Below are 21,688 nucleotides of genomic sequence, written 5' to 3'. Positions count from 1 at the left end.
GCTTTCTTTTACCTAGACGTGAATTTGAATTCATAGACATGATCTTCTACCCTATAGAACAAAGCCAATATATTGCTAATTGTCAAGGAAAACACAACTTCATAAGAATATACTATCCCAAAAAATATTTTATCTCGCCAGTAGATGATAATATTTTTGAATTATTTTTAACTTCTACCAAAGATAAAATAGACATGAAGATACATGTAGTGAAAAAAGAAATCGCCAATGCAACAACACTTGTTCTTAAAGTGCGACCGCAGAGAAACAGTTTAACTACTTATCCAAAATTTTACGCTAAAGTTTTTTACTGTTTTAAAAAGTAGAGTTAAGAGAAAGAGTCAAACTTTAGCGTAAAGAGTGGGGTGTTGTGGAGGAAAAGCCCCTTTCATATACGGAGTAATTTCTGTTAGTTTTAAGTTTTAATGTCGCTCCTTACTTTCATTTAAAAAAACTTGTTTTTTTGTGTTTAATGTCTCTTTAGAACTAACAATAATTTGATTGGATTACAAAAAAATAGGCATAAACCGATGAAAAAACTCAATCATAGAATAAACCAATGAAATTAAGGTAATCACATAAATAAACCAACGAAATTAAAGTACAATATATGTTCATTCGCACATTTTTGTTTTATACGTTTTGGCCAGCACACTTGTTAGTAGGATATTATGTACACATAAAGAGCACAAAAAAATACATTTTTTTTACCAAGAGTACCCTGACTATCGTTTGCATAATACTAATTTAAACTTCATAATGACATAACGTTAGTATTTAATTTACTATTTTATTTTATTTAATTTTTTGGTTTCATACATTTCGTTTAGATTTCCTTGATTCTGCTGCACTAAAATCTGCCCTTGCTACAGGTCTGCGCTTGGGTTACAAGTCCTTTCAACATATCGGAATACAATGAACTACCCGGACGGTGTCTTAGATGCCAAAGTACCAATCATTGGTTAGCTCACTGCCAATGTGCCCCGAATGATATGAAGTGCTCTAAATGTTCTAGATGCCATTCCAATACTGAAGACATTACTTGCTTAAAGGCTCCGAAATGTGCCAACTGCGGCGAAGCTCATGTTTCCTATAGTATGAATTGTACAGTGATCAAACGCGCTCTGAACTCTGCTCCAAAATGAACCAAGCCACTATTTAAGTTTTGCTTCTCTCAATATTAACGGCACAAAAGACAAAGACTTGTTAATTAACGAATTATTAGTCCATGACATAGTGTTCTTGCAAGAAACTCTTTTGACCAAATCAAACGTTTCTGGCCTAAAGCGACCTTCTGTCCACCATTTTTTTTTCGCAAGAGGCCAAGAAAATAGAGGCCGCCCTTCCGGTGATCTAGCAATTTTCTTCCTTTCCCCATCAAAGCCCTCTGTGGTTCATTGTAATGATAACATCTTAGCGATTCAATGTGACAGTACTGCCTTTATAAACGTTTATTTACCTTGTGATCGACGTTCTATAGCATCTTTCACATCTTTTACTAAAATTTTGCACCAGTTGAAAGTCTCTACTCGAAAGTCTACGTTAAAAAGACCTAAATTGGGTTTTAGCTGGTGACCTTAACTGTGACATTCTTGGTACCCCCGATAGGTCAACCCTCTTGCTAGAATCACTTCCTAGCAGATATAACGTCGCATATAAGAGCCTCCCATTCACGTATATTCATAACAGAGGCTGTTGAAAATCGAACTTTGATCACGTCATCACTTCCACTTCCAGCTTATTATCATCGACTGTCAGGGTGGACGAAGAGGAGATTAATGACGATCACCTTATTCTTAGTCGTAATTTGTCATGTGAGCTATCTGGCAACATGCTTTCGGCTCAGCCGAAGTGGCATAGGACGTTGAACTGGGATAGTGCTAATGTCCCCCTATACCTTGCTACGCTAACTGCTTTACTATCGACCATAAAAGTGTCATATCACCTGCTGCAAACTTCGGTTTCCTCGCCTTCAAGTGGGGTTGACCTATATTGCTATTATTTTAAAACTGTCCATTGCCTTAAATCAGCTTCCAAAGCTGCAGTGCCTGTGGACAAAGTTCGGATTGGTGCTAGGAAGCCTAATTGGAACGTTGATCCTGAAGTAAAACGTGCTAAGCAGAAAGCCAAATTTTGGTTACGTATGTGGTTATCATGTGATCAACCATCGTCCGGAGCTGTGTTTTTCTGTGAAACAAAAGCGTAAACTTGAATATAAGGCCAGTTTGAAGAGAGCATGCTTGAATGCATGGCCAGGCCCCACCGATAAGGCCTCCTGAAATAAGGTTATTAATAGTGAGAAATGTTCTCCATCTGCCCTATCTTGTCTCCAGCTAGCTAATTTTGTTGGTCATTATAAGCGTGTGTTCAGTGTGTTTAATAGTTTTCTTCGGTCTTTTTATTATAAGTCGCTTAAACCGCTATTACCATACCGTCTCCTGCGGGCTCACGTCCAGCCTGTAGCAATATCTGAAATTCGCCGAGCTTTAAGAAAAATCAAGCGTTCAAATAGCCTTGATGGTGACAGCCTTTCTTACCGATTTTTTGCTTATGATTGTCCTGGTCTACTTAACCATCTACAAATATTTTTCCAGTCTTGCTTAGCACAGTCGCTTGTTCCTGATAGTTTCCTTTGCGGCTGTGTAACGTCTATTCAAAAACGAGGCAAGGACCCCAGGTCAACTGTATCGTGTTTTTTTAGTAACTTGCTTGAACATTTATTACTACCAGAAACTGAGTCGAATTGTGATTTTACACCTTTTCAGTTTGGTTTTCAGATACGTTTCAGTTGCTCCCATGCACATCATGTTTTAAGCCGACTCATAAAAACTGCCGTAAAAACTAAAATGTCTTTATACTGTTTTACTGTTGACATTTCTGGGGCTTTCGACAATATTGTGCACTCTCAGGCTCTATTTTCCCTTGGCTCTTCAGGTGTTAATCCTTCTGTACTATGTTTATTGTCTTCTTAGTATTCAAAGTCTAAAATTCAAGTTACCTGGAATAGCCAAATATCTGACCCGGTAAAAATTAATAAGGGAGTTCGGCAAGGTGCCGTGTTGTCTCCTAGTATATTTAAATGTGTGCTTGCATCGTGCCTGCGTCCCCTTAAAAGTTCTGTTTCTTACGGTAATATTGGTTTGTCTTCTGTTGCATATACAGACGACGTTCTTTTTGTTGCCCGGACTCACCGTGGATTGCTTTCCAATTTTATTATATTAAAAAATGAACTATCAAAGATTTGACTGTCAGTCAATGCGTCTAAATGCGAGTTCATTTGTTTTAATAGCCCTTATGCGGTTGCTCCATTCGTTGCTGGGACTGCAGTTCTGCCATGTTCTTCTTTAGTTAGTTAGCTTGGTCTGTGTTTCGGCCCAACACTCACCACTACCTGTTCATCCCTAGTGAATCAAGCCGTGAAAAACCTACGCGTCGCTTACGGAAAAATATCTCCAAACAAAAGCCATTACAACCACAACTGTTTGTGCATGACTTATAACGCTTATTGCGCCCCTGTGCTTTTGTTTTTATCAGGCATGGCTCATCTGTTTCTTAAGAAAGATCGCCATACTCTACGTGCAGCTTATTTCAGCTATTGCAAACTTCCTCCTCCGGATTCCTAGATGGCACCGAAACAGAAAAATAATTGCTCGATTTGGTTTAATAGATGTGCCTTCTCGGATTCGGTCTTCCAGTGATTATTTATGTAAAAAGACTATCAACTTTATTCACGTTTACGACACTCTGCCGCCTTTTTTTCATATTGATACTGGTTATTAGTCCATGTTGTCTATTGTTAGTTTGAATTTTTTTTTTTCTCTCGCTGTTTATCGCTTTTGTTTTTGTTTATTTATAATGTTCCGTACTTTGTGTTTTTTATACTTTTACGGGTAATAAAGTTCATTCATTCATTCATTCATACACAGCCCCTCAAATCCCAATTATAAAAGGAGAATCTAAATACCTTTAAAAAGAACCAAAAAGGAAGCTTGGGTTCCTGTGGCTCCCTTTATCCCTCGGAATCTCAAGCCATCCCTCAGTCTGGTCAAATTCGACTCGTCAATAAGTAGATCTTGAATCCAAAGACACGCTCTTTTTCCAACAGTTGTCAACTGGGCGGGTCTGTTAAGAGAAAAAGAAAAGAACTATGTTCTTTCTAAGACTGTCAAATAAGCTCATTTGAATAGTCAAGAGATAGCTGTATATGAAGTCACTATGTGTCATGGCTAACAACAATACAAATTTATATAAACAACAAAATGCACCCTTATTTTCAAGGTGAAAAAGAAGGGAATAGACTCTTTGTGTCACATACATACTAACCAGCCAACCCATTACCTTCTCCACACAGAAAAGGGGAAATATGGACTGTCTTTGGCCTAACCTCCCCAAGTATATTCATCTGAATTTTATTAGAGATGTATATTACTTAAATAAGTTATGTTGCAATTTAGACACTAATTTCCTCAGACAACTGTTTTTTACTGTTACTGTTAATTACTTGAAATAGTACAGTAGTAATATAATGGCAGTAATGAATGGCATAATATAATGGCATTCTAAGGGACATGTGGCAAAAACATTCAGATGTCCCTAAGGAACCACTCTTTACTAGTTCATGAGCGGAGACAAGTTTTACTAGCCCCTTAGAGTTTCTAAGAAATGCGATAGTCTGACAAGCCCAGATATGTTTAGCTGGTTTATTTTGAATTAGAACAGATTTTCTGAGTGTTTATTTTTATTAAATTTGATCAGAACCCAACCTTATTTTTTCTTAAATAGTTTTCATTAAATTTATACCATCATGGTTTCCAAATTTCATGACTTTCGTTTAATTTCACAGGTATTAGATCTTTCAACTATGTTGAACCAAATGACCAACCTCAAATTTTTCATCAGATTTCTTTGGAGAAAATGGGCATGGGAGGGGTGCTAGTTGTCCTCCAATCTCTTTGGTCATTCAAAAAGGGCACAGAACTTTTCATTTCCATTCGAATGAACCCTCTCCCGATCTTCCAGGACAATTAGGTTGGTGAAATCACCACTACAAAACGAAAAAAAAAACTTAAAAAAGAGAGAAACGAGGATAATACAAGCCAGTGAAAAACGTAGATTAAAATGCAAATATCTCGGTCAAGACTTCCACTTGAACCTTATTGTACAAAAAAAATAAAAATACTGACAAAAATCCAAAGACTATATAAAAACCAAACCTTAAAACAGACACAAAACTAAAATATGAAGACCCTCCCAAAGGGACGATGAAAGTTACCCTTTAGTGCAAAATATTAAAAAAAAATTACTGATGAAAATCCAAAGATTATGTAAAAAAAAAAACTTAAAACAAACACAAAGCTAAAATATGAAGAGTCTCTCAAAGTAACGATGAATGTTACCCTTTCACCGTTACTTTGAGAAGGTTTTCATATTTTAGTTTTTGTGTTTGTTTTAAAACAAACCCAAAAACTAAAATATGAAGATCCACTCAAAGCAACGCTGAAAGCGTAGAGGGTCTTCATACTTTAAGTTTTATGGCACTTGGTATTAACCAAGTGACATATAGCAATCGCAAGTTCTGTCGGTCTGTCTGTCGGTCACGGTTTTGCTACTTTAGGCATTTCCAGGTAAGCTAGGACGATGAAATTTGGCAGGCATATCAGGGGCCGGACCAGATTAAATTAGAAATAGTCGTCTTCCCGATTTGACCATCTGGGGGGGGCGTTAATTCGGAAAAAATAGAAAAAATGAAGTACTTTTAACTTACGAACAGTTGATCAGATCTTAATGAAATTTGATGTTTGGAAAGATACCGTGTCTCAAAGCTGTTATTTTAAGTCCCGACCGGATCTGGTGACATTGGGGGGGGGAGGGGAGAACCTAAAATCTTGGAAAACACTTAGAATGGAGGGATCGGGATGAAACTTGGTGGGAAGAATAAGCACAAGTCCTAGATACATGATTGACATAACCGGAACAGATCCGCTATCTTTGGGGTAGTTTGGCGGGAGGGAGGGGGGTTAATTCCAAGAAAATAGAAAAAAATGAGGTATTTTTAACTTACGAACGGGTGATCGGATCTCAATGGAATTTGATATTTAGAAGGGTATCGTGTAGCAAAGCTCTTATTTTAAATCCCGACCGGATCTGGTGACATTGGGGGGAGTTTGGGGGGAGCCTAGAATCATAGAAAACGCTTACATTGGAGGGATCGGGATGAAACTTGGTGTGAAAATTAAGCAGAAGTCATAGATACGTGATTTACATAATTGGAACGGGTCCGCTCTATTGGGGGGAGGGGTAATTCTGAAAAATTAGAAAAAAGACGTATTTTTTACTTATGAAGGAGTTATCGGATCTTCATGAAACTTCATATTTAGAAGCACCTCGTAACTCAGATCTCTTATTTTAAATCTCAACCGGATCCAGCGTCATTGGGGGGGGCAGTTGGGGGGCCTTGAAATCTTAGAAAATACTTAAAGCGGAGAGATCAGGATGAAACTGGATGGGAAGAATAAAAACATGTCTAAGATACGTGACTGACATAAAGGGACCGAATCTACTTTCTTTGGTGGAGTTGGGGGGGGGAGGGTAATTTGGAAAAATGAGGTATTTGTAACTTACGAAAGGGTGACCAGATCTTAATGAAATTTGATATTTAGAAGGATCTTGTCCTTTAAAGCTCTAATTTTACATTCCGACCAGATCCTGTTACATTGGGGGGAGTTGGGGGGGGCCGGAATTCTTGGGAAACGTGAAAATTGGGGTATTTTTATCTTACGAATAGGTGATCGGATCTTAATGAAATTTGATATCTAGAAGGAATTCATGTCTCAGAGCTCTTATTTCAAATCACGACCAGATCTTTTGACATTGGGGGGAATTGGAGGGGGAAATCTTGGAAAACACTTGGAGTGGAGGAATCGGGATGAAGTTTGGTGGATAGAATAAGCAAATGTCCTTGATACGTGATTGACGTAACCGTACTGGATTCGCTCTTTTTGGGGAATTGGGGGGAGGGGTTCAGTGATTTGGTGAGTTTGGTGCTTCTGGACGTGCTAGGACAATGGAAATTGGTAGGCGTGTCAGGGAGCTGCACGAATTGACTTAATAAAATCGTTTTCCCAGATTCGACCGTCTCGGGGCTAAAGGGAGAGGAAAAATTAGATAAAAATGAGGTATTCATAACTTATGAGTGGGTGATCGGATCTTAATGAATTTTGATATTTAGAAGGACGTCGTGACTCAGAGCTATTGTTTTAAATCCTGACCGGCATTAAGCCTCTGATTTTCCTTTTAAATCAATCTATTGATTCTTAGAATTTTGTTAGAGCTCATACCATATGAGCTCTTGGCTCTTAGCTCTTCTTGCCTCGTCACAAGTACCATAAAAGCTTTTCTCTTGTTATACGAAGGTTGTTTTTTTTATTACTTTTGGATCTTTATCAGTAATTTTTTTTAGTATTGTGCACTTAGGACGGTCGAGCGGAGGTCTTGAGCGAAATATTTGCATTATAATCTATGTTTTTCACTGGCTTGTATTATCCTCGTTTCTCTCTTGTGTACGTTTTTTTCCTTTTTATTTGTCATGATTAGCCAGTATATTCTCAAAATTATTTATTTGAAATCAGCGCTGGGAGAAAATTAATAAACAGGCATCCATGATCTTTTTTTTTCTGGCAAAAAATATGAAATTCAGTATTTTTGTAGATAAGAACTTGAACCGTCCTGTGGCGGCGCAGTGGGTTTGACCTTAGCTTGGTAATACGGGACCCAGAGATCGAATCATGCTGCAGGAATGCACTGCAGGGCCGACGCAGGGACCTTAGTACTCAAGAAGCGTCGTTAATCTGATACAGTGCAATAGTACAAGAGCTTGAACCTCTACACGAGAATTCTCTGATATGCTCAATCTGATGGTGGCATTTTCATAACTCTTCTGTGGTCTTCCCTGCCTTTTCGAAAATCAGTCAAATTTTCTCAGGTTCGTAGTTTTTGATGCGTAACATTAAACCTAAAGAATTATATATATTTGAGATCAAAGTAAAAATCCAATTCTTCGATGTATTAATTGTTGTTAAAATTCTTTCTGTTAAAGTTTTAGTTACTATTGATCCGAGTTACTCTTTACTGACAGTTTTAATATATATGAATATATCAGTATATTATAAAGTATTATATATGTATAATGTAATAAATACTATCTTTATAACCAAGCAATAATTTTATATATTTTTTTTCTCGAAAGGGGCTCTAAGTTTCAGGAAAATTTGTATCCTTGGATATTCTGACCTAAAAAATCGTTCTAGATAGGTCAGAATTTTTAAAAAAATTCATTAAGAGCCTCAATTTTGGAAAAAAAAATTAGTTAAAGACGTCATATTTATGAATACATTTGAAAAGAATACATACGTCATATTTTGCTTTAAGTGTCTATGACGCCGGTAAAATTACACAAGAAACAAATGATTGACAAGACATATGTAAGCTGCAAAAATATCTGTGGTGTTTCAAATTTTTTAATTGAAATTAGAGAAATACCTAAAAATTTTAAAATAAGTTTTATTTTTTATTAGGTCAAATCCATTTATAGCATAAACAAGAGAGATACGACAGAATAAAAACCAGTAAGCTTACAGTTTTCAACGCAACAAAATGAATTTAATGAAACCGAATTATCGGAATTACATCTATGGCGAATAAAACACTACAAAAGGAAATTGGCTCAGCATAAAATACCAAGTATAATTATTTACAAAAAGCTTTAGTTTCATAATGTCTAGAGGACAAATAGACAACCCATACTTAACAAGGCATTACAACAAATCAAAAACCTTAAAAAAGAAAAAAAAATCTTAGACCCTCACAAAGCTGTTTTTCAAAATGATTCGGGTAATAATTGGGTTTGCAAAGTTGATATGAAGAAATGTTCAGTCAAAAATAATATAACAAGTGATATCGTAGTTGATAGATAATATGTAAAGAAGAAATTAAATAAGAATTTAGCCCTAACCACAGGCAGGATTGCCGAATTACGGCTTACAAGAAATTTACAAGAAAAAAAAAGGAATTCGGCAATTTCATTTTTCCACAAAAGTGTGTATATTCGTTGGATAGAAGAAGTGTAATGGCAATGCAACAACTGTTTATTAATAGTCGTTAATTATAACTTTCTTTGCGTTCTTTGGGGAGCCCTGTATTTTCCCGAGGAAAGAATAGAAACATGGCTAGCACCGGGGCTCGGATTCGAAATCGGCTACATATATTTTTTTCAAACAGGCATATTGACCTTTCCGGCCAATAAAATGATCTAAAAAGGTAATAACTTTAAGAGAGAATTTGTATTTTTTCCCATGGTGGTTGTATCGACCTATGGCGACCTATTGCAATGACATCAAGAAGAGGCTCACATTGTCTGCGGTTATAGCATAAGTGACAATGAGAAACAATATATACAAGCCCCTTGCTTAGTCATGCCGGGGCCTGGCCTCAAACCGGCTATATGTTTTTTTTTTCTTCTTAAAACTGGCAAATGGCCATTTCTGGACACAAAACAATCTAAATAGGTCACGACTTTAAGAAATTCGTATTTGTTCAACTTTAAGAAACTCGTATTTTTCCCAGGGTGGCTATATCTAACCTGTGGTGACGTCATGACATCAAGAAATGGCTTAAATTATCTGCGGTTAGAAGACAAGCGACAATATTAATGCATATATAGAAGCCTGCCATGTGGCGAGTGCCGGGGCCCGGCGGTTTCACCGTCAGGGTCCCGGTACTATTCAATATGATATCTTATAAGATATTACATATTACAATAAGACATAATAATAATGGATAGTAAAGGTAGATGGTAGTAAAATTACCTAAACTATAGATGTAACTGTCAGTCACCTGGCATCTATAGCTTAGGCAAGCTTATTACCCTCTACCATTATTATGTATAAGAGTCAGGTTGACCTCAGAGAATATATTACATAATAATAATACAGTATACTTTGGTACAGTTTGTCTAGAAACACAAAGGTCACGTGGATCATCCGTTAAAAAAAATGTAGAAGAAATAATAAAGATAAACATTAAAATCAACAGAATTTTGGAAAAAAAGAAAATATTATTAAAAGAAATGCACATTTAGCGGTTAGTTATGAAACGGTCTGTATGCCACAAATGAAACCACAAAGTAATATGCTACCTAAAGCTTATTAGTTGAAAACAAAATTTTTGTTATTCATCATGCAAGTGAGTATATCACAGAGTAGGAATTTAATTGAGTAGAATAAATAAAATAATTAAAATAAAAAATAATAATTAAACAAACAAAAAATAAATAATGAATTAATGATTAGTTAAATAGAATAACAAAATAAGGAAAAACAAAAACATACATTACAAAATTAACTGAAATAAATTTTTATCATTCTGACTACAAGTGAGTATATCCAAGAGCAGGAATACAATTCAATAGAGCAAAATAAATAAATAAAATAATCGAATAAAAAAATAATATTAAAAAAAACGAAATAAATTAAAAATTATACAAATAAAACTATATGTAAAATTTTTAAAAATATATTAAAAATTAAATGACATAAACTTTGTCATTCTTACTACAAGTGAGTACATCCAAGAGTAGGAATATAATTCAGTAGAGCAAAATAAATGAACAACATAATCAAATAAAAAATTAATATTAAATAAACAAAAATAAATTCCTAATTTAAACATTATATAAATAAAATAGTAATAAAATTTTTTATCATTCTTACTGCAAGTGAGTATATCCAAGAGTTGGTAAATCTTTGTATTCTTCTGCAAACTTGGAGAGTCTCTGGACACAGCGTCCTATACCAAGAATAAGCAGATCTAATCCTTTCTTAAGAGAGATTAAATCCTAAAACAATAAATTAGATGTAAGAAATTTGGGCAAAAATAAATCGTAAAAAAGTACATCCTAGGTTAAAACAAGAAAATATTTATCACTGATAGTGCAGCTCAACCTTTTTTCCCACTTTCGATTCCACTCATAACAATAGCTTAAATTTCAATAAGATTCTCAATTCTGATAGGCTACCTAGTATCATGGACGACCAAGAAATATGATCTGATTGGGGAACATTGGGGACAACCGGGAAATCGACCCTACAAATTACTACATCGTGTTGCACCTAACCTGAAGTACCTCCAAGATATATGATTGGTTTAGCACCTGAGTATTTGTCTTGGAAAACGTCGATGGGAGTCACAAATCACAAGAAATTCTTATAGTTACTTAAAGTGAAAATTGTTTAACTAATTGAGTTTAAGCAATAATTCCTTGAACTCACCGCATTATCTTGCACATAAGCCGAAGTAGCTCCAAGATGTATGATTGATCCAGCAGTTGAACACTTGTCTTGGAAAGCATGAATGTGAGCCATGACATCGTGCTTCAACTTTTTTTCATAACTGCTGACAACATCAAAATCAATATCTTCAATATGCTCTTCCAGCTCCTGAATTTGTTCGTCGGTGATGACAAGTCCTAGTTCCTAAAATTTAAATTCAATTTAGAAGTAGCGTTGAGTTTCTCGGGAGTTCCGCTCTGAAAACAGTTGGAAGCACGCTCTTTAGACATCAGGAAGGCAGCTTTCTGCCGATCGCTGCACTATTGGATTTTTCAAAGTCTTCTAAATAACTATGGGATTAGCTAGAATATTTAAACTACATATAACACTCATAATTTAAGAGATCTGATAGGTTGGAACAAAAATTAACTATTTGAGAGCAGAGCAAAATTTTTGGAAAAAATATTAACTATTTGATGACAAGCCCTAGTTCCTAAAATTTAAATCTAATTTAGAAGTAGCGTTAAGTTTCTCGGGAGTTCCGCTCTGAAAACAGTTGAAAGCACGCTCTTTAGACATCAGGAAGGCAACTTCCACCCGATCGCTTCACTATTGGATTTGTCAAAGTCTTCTAAATAACTATGGGATTAGCTTGAATATTTACACCACATATAACACTCATAATTTAAGGGATCCGATAGGTTGGAACAAAAATTAACTATTTGAGAGCAGAGCAAAATTTTTGGAACAAATATTAACTATTTGAGTCGGTGATGACAAGCCCTAGTTCCTAAAATTTAAATCTAATTTAGAAGTAGCGTTGAGTTTCTCGGGAGTTCCGCTCTGAAAACAGTTGGAAGCACGCTCTTTGGGCATCAGGAAGGCAACTTTCATCCGATCGCTTCACTATTGGATTTGTCAATGTCTTCTAAATAACTATGGGATTAGCTTGAATATTTAAACCACATATAAAACTCATAATTTAAAGGATCTGATGGGTTGGAACAAAAATTAACTATTTGAGAGCAGTTTCTATGTCAAGGATACATTAGAGAAGCTTCTTGTGACAGCTAATCAGTGAAGAGCCTGGCCAGGCCTAAAAACAAACTTGCGAAGCAGAGTTGTAAAGACTCTTGAGATTAACCAACTTTGTAATTATAGAGCATGACACGCAATTTAGTATGTAAAGACTTGGAATTAAACTAATCGCTATTTATCAATTAGTTTAACTAAAAATATTTACAGTATTGAGTAATCCTATTAAAATATGGAACGATTTCTGCTATATTATATGCGATCTCAACATTAAAGCAAACTTATTTGTTCATTTCTCTATCTTCCCCCTGACTTTTTTTTTATCTTAACTTATAACCTAATTTTTGTTTTCCAATCATTTGCCATTGATTTCTTCATTACATTTTGGTATATTTTAATCTTATTTTCGTTCACATACAACTCATAACTAAATGTACTTATAAACTCAGGCAGAGGTGGGGTGATGCATGACTAGATTTTGTTATGGGAAGGGGGGCTTTCACTTATTTTTATGTATTCTTAACTTATTTTATTGAAAAACCCAGGCAATTCAGTTTTTGATTCTTCCTTGACCGACTGATCATCCAAAAAATGTCTCTAAGCCCACCCAGGTATTTATTAACTATCAAGCTTTACCATTCTATAAGATGAGCTTTGGGCATACTACCTTGACTTTAACAGCCCAGGTATTTACAATAAAAACTAAACAGGCCAATACTCTAACCATTTGCTGATGTTAAACTGTCTGTTTGTTACAGGGTTAATGAACGAAATAATTTCTTTCTTCTGTGTCCTATTATACTTTTCAATTTCTCACTCTCGCAATATAGTAGGCCTACCTTAAATCCAACTTACTACAATATGAATTGGCTATGACTGAAAATTTTGGATCTGAAATAGTGATTTAGAAGTGCTTTTAAATATTTAGCGAAGAAGAAGAAGATATACTATGTGAGCTACCTGCTCTGCCTTTGCTAGATGGAGCCACAGTTTCCTCCATGTGAAAAATTTGTGCTTTTCACTGAACAAAAAGCTCATTTCTTTAGATGCATATCTGCTTGTCAATGGGGTTTGGTACTGACTCCTTTGTTCTTCCATATCTAAAAAAAAAGATGCTTAAAGTACTTCCTCTTAAAAGATACCTTTCATTTTTTTCAAACAAAAAGCACAACAAAAGATGAGTTTATGAAATGGAAGGACATGGACTAACTAATAAAAACTCCTCTTTCTGATGAATGTCCAAACTGCATGCCTTAGGATCCTAACTAGAAACCAAAATCTTCAAAAGTCCAGAAAGGTATACAAAAAAAACACTTTTCTTATATTACCACCCCTCTCCCTCTGAAAGCCCTTTCATATACCCCATAAATTTGGAATATGTGTATTTATAGCTGATTAAATTTCGTGGACATAAGGTACAGTTTCATTATTACACTATTTAAATCATATTTCATGCAAGAAACATGGCTACAGTGAAAACCATAAGTTTGAAATTTATATAAGCGTCAATAATTTTTTACATATTTCAGCATTATTCTTTACTGTGAAGTGAAAGTCTTTGTTTTTTTTTTACTTAATCTTCATCAAGGAGATTGTTTTAGCAGTGCCTCCTTTAGTTTTTCCATAGTTTTTAGGAATTTTTTTTCTTCTTCTTGATCTCCCTATGCCTAGATTTATGGGTCAGTAAGTTTTATGATGAAATTTGTACAAAGTACACGAAAGGATGGCAAAAACATATTAATGAGTAAACCCTTTTTTATTGTTAAAAAATCTCAATAAATATTTATTGTTATGCTATTATATGCTATTTATTGTTGTGCTATGCTATGCTATTTATGTCTGCTATGCATAACCGTTTATTTTGTACGGACTGCATCTATCTTTAGGAGCAGATATGCCATTGCATAGCATTACAAAAATGCTATGTATGCTAATTACTTATGGATGCTATTATGTTATGCTATTATAAAATTCAAAAGCTTACAGTCCATTTTCATGAAACCAGGCATAGAGAAGTAAGCAGGAACGGTGGAAAGATATAAGCTCTTTTAAAACTTGTTATCCAGAAAATTAATAAACAGATTGAACCAACCCTAAGTTGGATGGTTTTTCTTAAAGTAAAATTGCTGTTTGAGCCTTGCTGGTTAGGTCTGAATCAGGCTTAATTTACAAAGACACTTTCTGGTTGAAATACCTTATTGGTTATGTGAGAATGAGACTTAAATTGCAAGAGTTAAGACACTTTCTGGTTGAAATACCTTGTTGGTTATGTGTGAATGAGACTTAAATTGCAAGAGTTAAGACTATGAAAACAAGAAATAACATGGGTGAGCTGACCAACAGTAAAGTAGAATTCTTGTTATATTTACAAGGATTTGTTTAAAAAATATGTGTCAATTTAAAATATATTCAGATTGCCCCAACATCAAGGTTAAACCTATATGACCTCAAATCCCTGTTAACTAAGATTTTGATCAATCTTATTACTGATAGTTAGTGAAAATGGACATGATCTTAACAAAGAACATTCTAATTTGTGGTTGATATTTTGTACCAAACCTTAGAAGGTCTTTAAAAGTTTTGATAACAAGTGATTCAACCGTTTCCTTTTTAAGCATTCCATAAGTTCAACTACAACTACAAAAACAATTATTTTGTACTATTTTGTACCTTTGAACACTGACAAAAAAAGCTTAAGGTCTTGAATACTTTATCTCGACTCATGCTTAGAATGGGTAGAAACTGCAGTAATTTGTGTGTAATAATTGGATTTAAGGAAACTTACAACAAAAGAGCTTGAAATTAGTAAGAATTTCAAGCTTTAAGTAAACAGCAATAGGCACAAGCAGAAGTGGGCCAAACGGATAATTTTATTTCTCACAGCACTGAAAAAATAATAATAAAATCAAGTTTACAGGTGAAAAAACAAGCTATCCCTAAGAACTATATATATTTTTTTTCTTTCAGTTTAGTTTTACTATTTCAAAAGGACATTTTGAAATAATTGGGTTTTTACTTTGGTAAGGGAATGAGAAAGGCTATTCAAACTTTAAGAAAAGGATTAAGAACCTATGATCACCTAAGACAGTATTACAGGATACCTACCTCACCCTTTCCCCCTTCAAAGCACACTGACCTTGGGTCAGTGTGCTTTGAAGGGAGGAATTTAGTTTGCGTCAAATTGCTCCAAAAGTTTGGAATTTAATCCCAATAGCTGTGAGAAATTGTAATGATAGAAACAAGTTTCTGAAGTTATTAAGAAATCATGTTGCTAGTCTCCCATAATATTTTCCGTTGTGAGTGTTGAAGTTTGATTTCCGTAAGAAGTGCACATTAGTTTAAGCCAAAGTAATGATGGTTATTTCTTTTGTTTGTGTTTTTATATTTTTTTTTTTTTTGTGATATATCACGCGCTTAAGTATGCCATTAGGCATTTGCGCTGTTTGTTTATATGGTTTAATTCTTGTTGTAAATAAACATGTATCTATCTAGAAAAAAAAACATGTATCTATCACGAAAATGAGACCTTGAGAAATTGATCTACTGCTCAAATAAGGCACAACGAAAGCTCTTGGAGCCTCATATATAGGCTAATCGTGATAAGGTATTAAATATTTGTAAATCTGGGGGGAAAGCAAAGATGCCGCTTAAAATCCTACTGAAATATTACGAATTGTATATTTTAAGCCCTGAATTTATTCCTGAAAGTTCTATTTACCTAACTCAACTACTTTCCAAGATAGCAAGAATCTCTTCAAACAGAACTTTATCCAAAACTTTAATGATTTTTTAGCTCTGATTATTGTTTGTAATTACATCTCATCTACAGACCTAGATGGCTCATATTAAATAAAGCCAGTTTGAAACAGTAAACTAGTGTATTAAGCCTATGACTAAATACAGTCCCATTAAGGTTGGGAGACTGAAATAGAAATATTGGTACTGATATTGGTTTAGCATTCCTACTCTTCAGAAACAACTACTATAAAATACTAAAAACTACCTTAGAGCATTCTAAAATACTCACTTCTACCATTCCTAAATACAGATGATTAAACTTTACCCCATGGTCAAGCTAATTGACAATATATAGCCCAAATTATATGAATTAAATGAGTTTTTGGTAGTAATACATTAAAACACCCACACTCAAGTTCTTGATCTGAGTAAAAATGGTTTCTCTGTCTGAATTTGGAGACGATCAGCTTAGTCTCAATGAGATACACAACTATGGAGGTATATTTCAATTAAATATTTAATATATAGGCTAGAATTGATTAGGTTAGGCATTTAATATAATGCATTATGGGTGGCCTGGTTTCCCTAATTCTCTGTAGTCGTCTTAATAATTTTGCTACTAAAGTATTATATCTTCATCATATTTTCGTATATTTCATTAAGATTAACCTAACTTCACTTCTTTGGTGTGGTTGCAATTAGATGGAGGCACAAAATTTTCAATAGCATGACCCTTTTCTCCCTGCCACTTGCCAACTATTTTCTGTTAAATTAATATGAAGAAAAGGGTCCATGCTTTTGGAAACTGAATTGGTTAAGTCCTCCTAATCTTGATAAAAAAAAACCTCATAAAATCCTGCAGACTTCTTTAAATCATTCTAAAATGCTTATGTAACAATATTTACATTAGCCTAGAAAAGGTAACAGCCTAGATAGCTCACTAAAGGAAACATGTTAAGAAAACAGTTCTTACTTCATAATATGCAAAATAATCGTGGTTAACACATTTTGCATAGGGGCAACCTTTATCTTCACTTCTTTAATATTTTTTCTAAAAAATTTCTGGAAAAAATCATGGATTTGATAAGCATTTTCTCAGTTTTCAAATTTGTGCTTAAACAAAAGGGGATCTACATAATTTATTTATAGATGCTACCATATATAAACTGCAGTGGCATCCAACACAAACCAACACCATCAGCACCATCTAAATTTTTTCTCAAATAATGTGTTAAAAGAAAAATGGGGAGTCATTAGGTTGAATGAGGCTAGGTTATGAAGGGTAGGTTATGATCCAGGCCATTTGGGTGTTTCTTTGAGACTGTTTTTCAAAAATAGTAAAAGACTTAGAGAATAGAGTAAAGGCAATGAAGATTCAACAGTTTTTGTAAAAAAAAAAGAAAAGAAAAACAAAAAAACACTTTTTCTACTCTGGAAGGCTAATTTAAAGACTTTTGGTTTGAAAAGGGTTTCAGTATGTAGGAAAACATCTAGGAATCTAGCATTTTGATTAGAAGTTTAAAGTTTTATCAGAAAAGGGCAAAAGACTCAGCAACAATTTGAAAGAAAAAAAATCACCTGTTTTTGACACAAGTTGGAACCCAATTCAACATGTGTCAAAGCACTTGAGGAATGCTTGCAGACATATTCCTGGTGCATTCAATGTACCTATTCTTTTTATGTTAGTTCTTCATTTCTCTTTAACTTTGTCTAATGTATAAAGACAGAAAACACTATTCAGACAGTGAAAGCAAAAAACTAACAAAACTGTCTTGATTTATAGGAACAAAATTGGATAATCATATGGAGTGTAACTGTGTTACCTAGGTCAAATGGGTTTATGTCAGTGTTGCATATATGCCACAAGAATAGCACCTCCAAATGCTACCTGGAGTGCCCCACTTCCTCTCAGCTTCAACAGTCCAGCAAAGATTTCTTTGCTTTTTCACAGTGAAAATACTGTCAATATTTAGCCATTTCAACATTAATCTGCCATTTAATCCGCTTAATTAATGTGTGGATTAAATCCATTACATCCACACCAAGCCTAGAAAATTTTAGGCTTAACTATCCTTTGTCTGGAAAATCCAGAATCCTTGAAATATATATGTCCTACTTAAAGGTTATCAGAAATTTGGGACACTAAGGAGTTTAACATGTTTCACTAGCATTTTTGGTGGGTTAGGGTCTAAAAAACTAGGAGTGGATTTCAAGAATTTTATTGTCATTACATTTGACTTAATGGAATTTACTTTCAAATGTAAATTCTTGGCTTCATTCAAAACATGGGTTGGATTTTGAGGGGGCCACTTTCAATGTTTTTACAACATACTTCAAGTATCAGCAAGTAATGTACATAATGACACCTTTGAGGCAATCTCTTACTAATTTCATTAATCAATACTAGATATAAGAATTAGTCTAACAAGGTTCCTTGAGGAACACATGGTAAGTAGGGAGGGGTTCAGAGAGAATATTCTTGTATTTTACTAATTGGGATCTATTTGAAAGAAAACAAATGCAAAATTTATTAAGAGAGGGTCTACCTCAAAGCTATTCAGTGATAAATTAGGGTGTTTTGATCAACCAAGTCAAATACTTAAAAATATGAACAATGTGTGAGGCCAAGCAGCAGCAGATCCAGGGCCTCCCCCCTGAAGAGGTGGTGGATTTGTGGCTGGGACCATGTGCTCTGATTTTGGTGGCATGAAAGTTATTATTTTGTAATTGTTTTTTAATAGTTGAGGTTTTGATAAGTTTTTAATTATTAAGACTGTTTCTTTTTGCAAACAAGTTTGAAACAAGGTTTTAGTCACTTTGTGCAATCTCTGTTAGATTTTACTAATGTTACATACTGCTAAAAAGTATTTAATTAAATTTAGGTTTATCAAGAGAATCTATTTGCATTACCACAAAAGCCAACTCGGAGGCAAATATCTTCATTTCATAAAAACAAGGAGGAAAAATTTTAAATCCTAACTTCTTTAGGCTGTCAAAATGATATTTAAGAATTTTACTGTTACAACTGAGATGAAAGGCAAAATATTCAATTCTTTTTACTGTCAAAAATTTGTTTTGAGTCTTCACTGAGGTGAAGAAATCAATATCATTACTTTTTTTGACTTTCTGTTTTAGTTTTTTGGGTTTGCTTTTTTGCAAAGCAGGGTGGTTTTTTCAGCAATGTTGTTTTTTAGGGGATTTCCATAATAGAAAGTAAATGTATGAGAAGTGCATAAATTATTAATTTATGTTTTGGATTTTGGTGAAGGTATGGTGGCCACTTTACTACCTATTTTCATCTAATTAAAGCTCTGCATTATATGACATAACACCTCCTCTGTTCATCCTAAAACATTAAAATAAAGGCCAAACTCTTTCAAACTTTAATAAAAGTTTGTATAAGTATAACTTAAAACTAAATAAATGAGTCAAAATACTCCTTCTAATGTTGGTGTAACCATTTAAGAAAAATAAATTTTCTAAAAATTATTTATAAAAGAAGGCCAATAAGTATGTGTTTATTTTTTTTTATCTAGCTGGTATAGATGGGTCTCTGAATTCTCATTTTAAATCAGAAGAATGGCCTCAAATTTTTTTCAAACATTTACTAACATAATATTAATAAAAAGTGGACATTCATACAACTTGAGTAAACCACAGAAATGAAATACAACTACAATCTTACTTCAGAAATTCTCACCTTCTCAATACCAACCAATCACAAAATATAGTTATGTTGTTGTATAGGAGTTAACTGATATATATACTGATGAGTATTTTTATACTTACTTTGATACATTCCATCCAGTCATATTTCCATGATTAGTTGTTTATAAATCAAAATTTTTACTAACAATTCTTTTACTTAATGCTAAATCTGAGTTACATTTCAAATTTTTATATCTGTGCCTAACACACATATTGAGATTTAAACATTTGAATTGAATATCTAAAAATCTCAAGATTAAAAAAAAAATAATTAGAAATCTTCCATGGCTTGAAACCTTGATAATTTAAATCCCCAATCTATGCCTACCAAATACAAAAATTAAAAATACATAATTTGTTTTTAAGGACTGTTTCAACTCATATACTTAGTTTGAAGGAAATACCTACATGCATCTTTATTAGAGTTCATATGTTTCTGATGATTTTGGTCTTTATTCAAATATTTTTGGATGAATAGAAAAGGAAATACTAACAAAGAGCTCTAAACTAACAGGACTAGCCATTATAAACATTCACCTAAGTATTGAGGTAGACATCAACCATGTAATAAATACATATGGCAGGCATGGAAATTGAGAAATAGACTTTCTCTTATAAAAGTGTGGATTCTGTAACTTTAGCAAAATGTATTGAACTTAAAAACATGGAAAGATATGCTATATTGTTATGAAAAGTAAATTTTGATCAGTAAATTTTTGAGATTTCATCAAAGTTGACACTGTTTATTAAAATGCTATTTTTAAAAAGAACCAGTGGTTAGTTAATGCTTTATTGTCTATATTTAAAACCCTAATTTTAAATGTTTTCTATGCATTTCTATCTGTTACATTATAACAAAAAAAATCTGTTGTTCTTGTTACATTCCTAAAAGAACTAGTATTTAATGTCTAATATATCTTTTACAAATAAACAAGTTGTATCTTTATCCTCATTTCCAAGTCTTCATTAATACCATAGTTACTAAGCAATGCCACAAAGTTAGGCAACAAGCTAAATAATTTGACCTAAACATATTGTTGCAAAGAGTACATGGCCCCAAAAGATGGTTCAAGATCTTTTTTTTTTTTTTACAATAAAAAGATTAACCCACCCACTTTGTGGTCAGAAGTCTTGAGTTTAGAACTCAAATCTGTTTGCTAGTTAATGTTAACAGGGTTGCCGCCTGACCAAAAATTGTATAGCGTCTATACTCCTAAAAACATAATTTTTCATAAATTTTAATAGAAAGTCTCTTTTCAAGGTAGGGTGCTTTTATTTCGTTATCAAAAGTGGCACTTTTTTGTATTTTTATTTAAAATTCTGAAAACCCTCTCTTCTTGTCTAAATTCTTATAAATACAAGCCCTTTTTTTGCTTTTGACGTACAAGTAGCCATGAAGTAACAAAAATCGATTTGACTTGAGTGAAATTTGGCCTTTTTTCTCGAACAACTTTGAATAGCACTTTGTTCTCACACAAATAAAACACAATCGATTATTAACTTGATTTTCTTCCACCCTTTTTAAAACAAAAACCCTGAGAATGTAGAGGAGGTTTGCCCTCCCAAATTGAAACAGGCTAGATTTTAAAAATGTCGCTGAATGCTTCATCCAGGGACGATTACTTTAACGATGGTTAGAAACGATTAATTAATTAGTTTCTCATATATTCATTACAAAATTCGCCGTATACAATTCCCTTTTGTATTATGGGGGTGGACTTTTCAGGAGAAATTTTATACCGAGCGAGTTTGCCATAATTCCTATTCAAAATTGTTTTTATGTCTTGCTTTCTCTTTTCTGTCTCAATTTTACGAGTTTAAATGTTAAAGATAATTGTCCAGGTAAATTTTCACCGGTATTGAATTGTCCAAAATATAGTTCC

At 33.7% G+C, this 21,688-nt stretch overlaps 1 protein-coding gene across 3 annotated transcripts in view; it reads right to left on the bottom strand.

Annotated features, from left to right (window-relative positions):
* The window catches only part of LOC136026165 (adenylosuccinate lyase-like), a 92,791-nt gene extending 71,789 nt beyond the window's left edge, over positions 1-21,002 (bottom strand). The window contains exons 1-5 of one of the 3 annotated variants that reach the window (XM_065702484.1): positions 20,917-21,002; positions 13,320-13,459; positions 11,325-11,528; positions 10,767-10,891; positions 3,965-4,122 (exon numbers count right to left, since the gene is read on the bottom strand). In XM_065702484.1, the coding sequence (XP_065558556.1) occupies positions 3,965-4,122; positions 10,767-10,891; positions 11,325-11,528; positions 13,320-13,457 (625 nt within the window). In that variant the 5' untranslated portion in view covers positions 13,458-13,459; positions 20,917-21,002. Of the gene's footprint in view, positions 1-3,964; positions 4,123-10,766; positions 10,892-11,324; positions 11,529-13,319; positions 13,460-15,144; positions 15,164-20,916 lie in introns of those variants that run through there. The other 2 variants (XM_065702491.1, XM_065702499.1) reach the window with 2 other exon arrangements.
* Positions 21,003-21,688: the final 686 nt, after the last annotated feature.

The sequence above is a fragment of the Artemia franciscana genome, chromosome 1 (assembly GCF_032884065.1).
Source record: "Artemia franciscana chromosome 1, ASM3288406v1, whole genome shotgun sequence".
In the NCBI taxonomy this organism is placed as follows: Eukaryota; Metazoa; Arthropoda; class Branchiopoda; order Anostraca; family Artemiidae; genus Artemia; species Artemia franciscana.
Note: the sequence above shows the minus strand (reverse complement) of the source record. Positions and strands in the feature narration are given on the sequence as shown.